The sequence below is a fragment of the Panthera leo genome, chromosome E1 (assembly GCF_018350215.1).
Source record: "Panthera leo isolate Ple1 chromosome E1, P.leo_Ple1_pat1.1, whole genome shotgun sequence".
Classification (NCBI taxonomy): Eukaryota; Metazoa; Chordata; class Mammalia; order Carnivora; family Felidae; genus Panthera; species Panthera leo.
Window position 1 is genome coordinate 12,195,061 of NC_056692.1, and position 8,524 is coordinate 12,203,584.

An 8,524-nucleotide genomic window follows, 5' to 3' on the forward strand; every position below is an offset into this window, starting at 1 on the left:
GACAGAAGGCCAGCACCGCCCACCCAGAGCTCCCATTCTCCCTCTGTAAATGTCAGGTGGCACCTGCCAGCTGTTACTGTATAAAAATCGTGACTCTGAGGAGCGTGTGCAAGGAAGAGGGCAGTGCCCTTCCCGCTGCCTGTGTGTGGCCAGCCCGGAGCACTGGCCTGGAGCCCGTCAGACCCGCCCCCAGTAGCAGCTGCGACTGTGGACAGTGTGACTTTGAATCTCAGTTTTGTCACCTGCAAAGCGGGGTGTAAAACGGTGCAGTCATGGTGGAAAACGTCCGGTTTTTCCTCAAAAAGTTAAACGTAGAGTTACCCTCTGACCCAGAAATTCCACCCCTAGGTGTATACACCCCAGAAAACTGAAAACGTGTGTCCAGACCCACACTTGGGCACAAATGTTCACAGCAGCATTATTCGCAACAGCAAAAGGTGATAACGACCCAAAGGCCCATCGGCAGCTGGACGGATAAACAAACTGTGGGGTGACGGTACAATGGAACATTATTCAGCCACAGAAGGGAGGGAAGTCCCAACACACATGACAATGACGATCGGCCTTGAAAACACGCTCAGCGAGAGAAGCCAGACGCAACGGGCCACACATTGTGTGATTCCATTCGTATGAAGTGTCCAGAATAGACACATCCGCAGAGTCGGAGTGCAGCTTAGTGGTGCCAGGGGCTGGGGCAAGGGAGATGGGGGGTGACTGCTAGGGAGTACGCGGGTGACAGAAATGTCTTCAGATCAGACAGTGGTGATGGTGGCACGACCTTGTGAATATACTAAAACCCACAGTTGCTCGCTTTAGAATGGTGAATTTGATGGCATATGAGTTATATCTCAATATCCAAAGGTGGGGTGATCAGTCCTCGTTCAGATTACAGAGACACTGCCCGAAGCACCTGCATATGGTAAGGGCTCGGTGGGGGGCCCACACCATGCGTATATTACACACACACATACTGACTCTGGCTCATCTGTCCTTTTCTACCTGGGGCCTACGGAGCACCCCAATTCCAGGAGCCAGGAGAAATTTCAAGGGGAGAGCTTCGGCTCAGGGCTGCCTTCCTCTGGCACCCAAACCAGAGGCTCAAGGCCCTGGGAAGAAAAGTGACCACCCCAGCTCCCCAGGACTCTCCTGGTTTGCTAGCCCAGATTCATCAGCAACTGCGCCCGGCTCACTCTCAAAGTATGCTTCTCCAGGACGGCCCCCTCTTACAGGAGGGCCCAGGTCAAGACAGAGACATCTTCCCGGGACTATAGTCTGTCCATTTTTCCATCCACCGCTGGTAGTGTCCCGATCCACATCCTGTAGCAAGAGCAGGCGTAAAAAGGGCAAGCTCCAGAGGTGTCCAGCTCTGAGGTCTTGGAAGAAGTTGCCACCAGCCTGGGGTGGAGGGGGGCTGATTTCTTCCGGAGTCCAGAAAAGGGTCCACACGAGCCAAGCTTCAGGGTGAGGAAGGGAACCAGCTTCTCCAGGAGCCAGACAGGTCCACAACACGCCAAGGACCGGGGGCCGGGGGCTCGGCCCTCCAAGGGGGCACGGGGATGGCCACGTGGCTTGCTTGGGTCTAATGAGGGAAAAGAAAGATGGTAGGACAAGGGGGATGCTAGCCCGAGGAGGGGACACTTCAGGGAAGGGCCCTGGGCGGTGAAGGGCCCCTCCTGATCTCGGGGCCTCATGGCTGTCTTGCAACCCCCCCGGCCCCAGGGCTGAAGCTGAGCGCTGACCAGCTGGCCCTGGTCTACAGCACACTGGGGCTCTGCCTCTGTGCCATCATCTGCTGCTTCCTCCTGGCCGTGGCCTGCTTCCTCAAGAGGAGAGGGGACCAGTTCTCCTGCCAGCCTTCACCGGCACCGTGTCAGACCCAGGCCAAGTCCTCCAAGGGTGAGTGTGAAACGGGCACTTGCACCGCATGTGGGGCCAGCTGCGGGAGGTCCCTCTGTCCCCGCACTGGCCCTGCTTCCTAACGGGAAGCATCTTTTCGGTCTTGGTGAAATCAGGTTCCACATGGAGACAACAGATGGGGCGCCCGAGGAAGGGTGGGGGTGCGGCGATGGCCATCGGGTTGGCAGGGGCGCAGGGCTGCCGGGGCGCTCCCCGAGGGGTTCCTACACAGGCTTCCCCAAGCAGAAGGGGAGCTGGTGCCGGGAGAGGGGGGCTGCCTCTGCGGCGGGGGCGGGGGAACTCGACCGCCCGGCCGCGTGTCCCCTCCGTCCGTGCAGGGCGGTAGAGAAAGGGTCAGGGCCAAGGCCAACGCCATCGCCCTCTCACCTTCCGTCAGATCACTGGATGGAAGCTGGAAGCGCGGAGGGCGCGTTGCCAGAGCCGGTGGAGACGTGCAGCTTCTGCTTCCCGGAGCGCAGGCAGCCCACCCAGGAGAGCGCAGGCGGGCCCGGGACCCCCGGCGCCGCGCGCTCTGGGAGGTGGGGGCGCCTCGGCCGGACCGCGATCGGACAGCCGTGCGCGCGCGCCCCGCAAGGCGGCCTTGAGGTCCTGTGCGCTCCTGCGGAGGAGGGAGGCCCGACCTCGTGAAATGGGGGCAGGGTGAGACCGGGAGAGAGATGGGGGTAGGGGAGAGAGGCGGAGGAGGGGGGGAGACAGGTGGAGGAAGGGGCAGAGAGGTGAAGGCACGGGAAAGGAGGCCGAGGAGGGGGGAGAGGTGGGGAGGAGAGAAGACAAAGGGGGAGAAAAGAGCTGAAGGGAGGGAGGTGCGAGGGAGGGAGGCCTGTCACCAACTTTATCCACGTCTCCACTGTAGGTCGCCATCACCTAAACACCTGCAGTGAAGTCATACCTACCTGCTGGCCACAACCCCCAAGAGCCCTTCTTTAGAAATAAAACCCTCCCCGGCTGCCCGCTCCTCCCTTTCTCTGGTTTTCGTCGTGTCTCCCCCCGTGATGACTCTGGACGTCCCACCCTTCCCGCTGCCACCACAAGGGGTCCGCCTGGTTTCTGAGACCCTGCAAGCTGATGGTCTCACCAGGCTCACGACCGAGCTCGTTGACCTGTGCTGGGTGGGAAGCGGGTGGGGGGGGGGGGTACACGCTGGGACTGTGTTGTGCCTTTTCGTTCAAGAGGGGAAGCCAGAGAGAGGGGAAGGCTAAATGGCCTGAAGGAGGCGTGCCTCCCACCAGAGGCCTGGGCTCTTTACATTTGTTTTATTAAACAAATTCCCCACCACCGTGCCTCCTTAGGCACAGCAAAGCACAGTGCAGTGTGTGTGTGTGTGTGTGTGTGTGTGTGGTGGGGAAGGCACAGGCTGAGCCCATTGCGGAGCTGCTCTGAAAGCCCCAGGCTAATTGCCCGGACGTCAGCAGGAGCATTCTAGTTGGCACCCACCTTTGGCCACCAAGCTGCACTGTTCGTGGCTTAATATTCTTCTTTACATCAACTCACCTTTTCTTCTAGACCGGCTCTGACCTCACGCTGCATTTCCTGCATTCTGACTGATAATAAGCAATAATACCTGAACATCCACAAGTGTTAGATGTTACCTAGAAGTAAAACCTTGGATCTCGAGGAAATTCTGCCAGGGTCCCGCAAGACGAGCAAACATGTCTAATAAATTTTAACCTGATACACGAGCGCCGTCTTGCCTTACGGGTAGCACGTGATGCTGAACGTCACATGATCACACCTGAGCCAACGGTTCTTGGAATTCGCCCTGATATGCAAATGCTTTGGGTACACGCGTGTTTCCGGAATGAGTTATGCTCGCAAACCAAGGTTTTACTGTATTTTATATGTTGAGTAGCATTGAAACCTGCATTTTAGTCGCCCTTAAAAGGCATAACTGTTCTTAGAAGCATTTACCCAGTAAGACAAATATATGGTTCTGTAAATCAAAGTAATTCACCCTGTGCCACCCCAAATTGCCTGGCACAACTGTGAGGTTCACATAACACGCTTTGGGAGGTGTAGACGGGAAGCCTGATGCTTCCCCCAATGCGCTACAGGCCGTATCCGCTTCCCAGGGCTCTTCAAACAAAGTAGGACGCGCTGGGTGGTGTCCCCCACTTCTTGAGGTGTGACATCTGCCGTCAAGGTGTCTGCTTCCTTCTGAGAGTCCTCCGGAGGCCCGTGAGGGAAGGGCCCTCTGTTCGGCCCGCGCTCCCCCATGTGTGTCTGTGTCCACATTCCTTCCTTTTTATGAGGACACCAGTCCTACGGGATCGGGACCCGCCCTCACGTCTCATTCAACTTGATCACCTCTGTTAAGACCCTAGCTCCAAACAAGGTCACATTCTGGGGACCTGGGGTTTAGGGCTTCAACACATGAATTTGGGGGACACAATTCAGCCCATCACCCAGGCCCTCCCCAAATCCACCTCTGCTTCATATCCCTTGACAGGCAAGTTGACTTCTAATTTTTTTAAGACATTCTTAGAAAATTAAAAATTTTAATTTTTAACAATTTAACGTTTTAAATTTTAACTTAAAATTTAATTTAATGTTTAATGTTTAATTGTTTTAATGTTTATTTATTTTTGAGAGAGAGAGAGAGAGAGAGCATGAGCAGGGGAGGGACAGAGAGAGAGGGAGACCCAGAATCCGAACAGGCTCCAGGCTCTGAGCTGTCAGCACAGAACCCAACCTGGGGCTCAAACCCACAAACCGTGGGATCGTGACCTGAGCTGAAGTCGGACAGTTCACCGTCTGAGCCACCCAGGCGCCCGTGTTCGATCAACTCTTCAAACACCACTATTTTTGCTTTAGAAAGCTTTCAGAGTGATTAAAAAGAAGAAAAACGAGGGACATCTGGGTGGCTCAGTCTTCCGACTTGGCTCAGCTCATGATTTCATGGTTTGTGAGTCTGAGCCCTGAATTGGGTTCTCTGCTGTCAGGGCAGGGCCCACGTTGGGTCCTCTGTCCCCCTGTCTCTCTGTGCCCTTCTCCTGCTCGCATGCTCTGTCTCTCTCTCTCTCTCTCTCTCTCTGTCTCTCTCTAAAAAGTAAACGTTTTCTACAAATAAGAAAAACAATGCCCTTTATATTTACCTTACTCTCTGGAAATCCTCACTGTTTGGTGTAGATCCAAGCCTGTTAACACGTTCCTTCGTCTGAAGAACTTCCTTCTGCAGGAGATGAATTCTCTCCATCTGTGTCTGTTTGAATAAGTCTTTATCTCTCTTGCGTTTGTGAAAGATGTTTTTCTCCTGGGTATGGACTTCGGGGTTGCCAGTTCTTTCCTTGGAGTATTTTAAAGACATTATTATCCCTGGTTGGCATAGTTTCTGACAAGACATCTGCTTGGATTCCTATCTCTGTTCCTCTGTAAGCTGTGTCCTCAATTTTCTCTCTTTCTCCTACCTTTGTAGCAGTTAGAGTATGTTGTGTCTAGGAGGGTTTTTTTTTGGGGGGAGGGGGTAGGTTTTTCACTTATCCTGCTTGGGGTTCTCTGAGATTTCTTGATCTGTAGTTTGATGTCTTTCATTATTAGGAGATATATATAGATATAGACATAGACACAGACATAGATATAGATAGATAGATATGTGTAATATCTATATCTATCTATCTATCTATCTATATCTATGTCTATGTCTATGTCTATATCTATATCTATATCTATATGCCATTCATTATCTCTTCCAGCTGTTTGATATCATCACAGCTCTGGTGCCCTATTGTTTTGTGTTTTTTTTTTCTTTCCATTCTTTCTTCTCTTTGTGTTTCAGTTTTGGTCATTTCTATTGACCTTCGAGCTCACTGCTTCTTCCCTCAGCTGTGTTGAGCTTACTGATGAGCCTTCGTCTGATGTATGTGGGTTTGTCTTCCGGTTTCCATGGGACTCTTCCTCATAGTCTCCAGCTCCCTGCTGAAGTTCCCCCATCTCTTCAGGCATGTATTCTACATCTTCCATGGAAGGCTTCAACTTATGAATCTTTTTTTTTTTTTTTTTTTTAATTTTTTTAACGTTTATTTATTTTTGAGACAGAGAGAGACAGAGCATGAACAGGGGAGGGGCAGAGAGAGAGGGACACACAGAATCCGAAACAGGCTCCAGGCTCTGAGCTGTCAGCACAGAGCCCGACGCGGGGCTCGAACTCACAGACCGTGAGATCATGACCTGAGCCGAAGTCGGACGCTTAACCGACCAAGCCACCCAGGCGCCCCATGAATCTTTTAATTATTTAAAAATTCCGGCCTAATACTGTCAACACCTAGATCACCTGAGTCTGGCTCTGTGGAGTGATCTGTTTCTGGGCAGTGGGTTGTTTTTACCTGCTGTCTGGCGTGTCTTGTAATATTTTTAATGAACTCCAGATCTGTGCAGGGCGGTGGGCAGACTGAAGTAAGAATGTGCCCGGAAACGGGCACGCCTTTTCTCCTGCCAGGCTGTCAGTGGGAGGGGGTGAGCTGAGCTGGATCAGGGTTGGTTGGTGTTAGGTCACCTTCTGCGCCTCACTGGCTTCAAGTTCCCCTGGCGTTGCCATGTTCTTGGTGGCAGAGGGTGGCCGGGTTTGTAATGTTCCTGCTACACCCTTGGCTCTACACCTTCCCTGAGTGCCTCTGCCTAAAGAGGGTCTATCTCCATTCTGGGCCTTCCGTCGGGGGAGACTACCCTACTTGGTGCTTGCCAGCCTAGGCGGCGGCGGGAGCTGCCTGCGGTCCTGTTCCATCTCAGTGGCGGGCAGGCCACGTTCCTGGGCTGGGGGAATCAGCCTCGTCCGGTGATCCCTCCCTCCCTCTAGGAATGGAACCCCCTCCCATGGGTCGGGCCCACGACAGCTTCCTGCCCAGCCGCAGTAGAGGGTATGTCCCTTCCTACCGCCCGAGATGGGTTTGAAGTCCGTGGACAAGAACCTGCAAGTGGGTGCTGACGCCCCTTGTTTGCAGTTTCCAGAAGTTCTATGCTCTCATGCTAATCCATACTCAGTCTTAGGCAATTCTTTAAAGCATTGGAAGGACTCCTCTTGCCCACTCGCGTGGCGGCTCTGCCTTCTTCCCTGCGGCCGCCGTTCACGTCGCCATTCTCCTTGGAGGCACCTGCCTCCCTTAGACTTCAGGCTACTTGGTTGCCCTGTGGCTGCAGCTCACAGATGGGCTCAGAGAAGACACGGTTTGGGGGGTTATCCAGCTTATTATCACTTAGGGAGGAGTGGTCCTCTCTCTGGCTTCCTACTTCCTAGGTGCCACTGGAAGCCAGGGAGATCTGTTAAAAATAGCACTTACAGGGGCGCCTGAGTGGCTCAGTCGGTTGGGCGTCTGACTTCGGCTCAGGTCATGATCTCGTGGTCCGTGAGTTCGAGCCCCGCGTCGGGCTCTGTGCTGACAGCTCAGAGCCTGGAGCCTGTTTCAGATTCTGTGTCTCCCTCTCTCTCTGACTTTCCCCCATTCATGCTCTGTCTCTCTCTGTCTCAAAAATGAATAAATGTTAAAAAAATATATATATCACTTACATCCTGTCTTTTCGCGGCTTAAACCCCTCCAGTGGGTTCTCCACACAGAATCAAAGCTCAGCCTCTTACAAGGGCCTTTGAGCCCCGTGTGCCCTGGCCTCCTCTCAAACTCCTCTCAAACTCTGCTCCTATCACACCCCATGGCACCCACCAGCCTCCAGCCCCACTCGCCCTCGTCCTCAGGGAGGTTTTCCTTTCCTCAGGCCTGCCCTGAGGCCTTGGCCTTTGCTGTTCCCTCTCCCAGGAATGCCCTTCCCTGCATCTTCACTCAGGTTGAAGGGGTGTTCCTATCGTGCAAGCCTCAGCTCAAACGCCACCTTCTCAGAGGCCCTTTCCCTCCACAGTTTCCCTTCTCCCTGATTTCCCAAAATTTCAAAAATCTCCCAGATACGATCCTGGAACAGAGGAGACAGGGAAGGGAGAGAGTTCCTCCAGCTGTCCTTCTCTGGCTCCTGATATTTTACTGGGGCTACCGGGCCGGCGGCTCTCAGCCTTAGCTGAACATTAGAACCCCGGGGCGGGGAATCTGTAAAAATTCCCGAGGCCTGGGCCACACCTCAGACCAATTAAACAAGATTATCCGGAGTTGGGGGGCAGGCCTCAAGAGGCTTTGTAGGCTCCCAGGTGGTTCCACGTGGAGAACCAAGTGGTCTGGTCCTAAAACGGGCCCTGTCACCCACCAGCCTGACATTCGGTCTCTTTCCAACAGGACAGGCCCCACATCTCTGCCTCGCAAAACACCCTGCTTCTCCTTCCCAATTTTTGTTGACACTCTCTCATTTATAGACTAATCAAAGGAAAATCCCAAAACGTGTCCCAGGAAAGGGGCATCTGTGCTTGTTATGCATTTTCCTGTTGGAAAATACACCGCAGATCCCAAACAGCCCCGAGCTTTGCTCTCGGGCTTGGGGCTTTAGAGAAATATTTACAGAATTCTTACTACATGCCAAGCAGTTTTCCTAAGCAGGGTGCAATTGTTTTCCATAGAACAATCCTGTGAGAGGATGTTACTAATGTCCCCATTTTATAGGGGAGGCTCACGGTTACCCAAAGGTACCCAGAACCAGGATTCAGGCTCAGGCGGTCTGGCTCCACAGTCTGCCTCTTAAT

At 53.4% G+C, this 8,524-nt stretch overlaps 1 protein-coding gene across 1 annotated transcript in view; it reads left to right on the forward strand.

The window, feature by feature from the left end:
• TNFRSF13B (TNF receptor superfamily member 13B) overlaps positions 1 to 3,591 on the forward strand; it is a 38,540-nt gene extending 34,949 nt beyond the window's left edge. Inside the window, exons 4-6 of the mRNA XM_042916746.1 lie at positions 1,720 to 1,896; positions 2,294 to 2,556; positions 2,771 to 3,591. Coding sequence (XP_042772680.1) covers positions 1,720 to 1,896; positions 2,294 to 2,544 — 428 coding nt within the window. The 3' untranslated portion in view covers positions 2,545 to 2,556; positions 2,771 to 3,591. The remainder of the gene's footprint in view (positions 1 to 1,719; positions 1,897 to 2,293; positions 2,557 to 2,770) is intronic.
• The last annotated feature ends 4,933 nt before the right edge of the window (positions 3,592 to 8,524 follow it).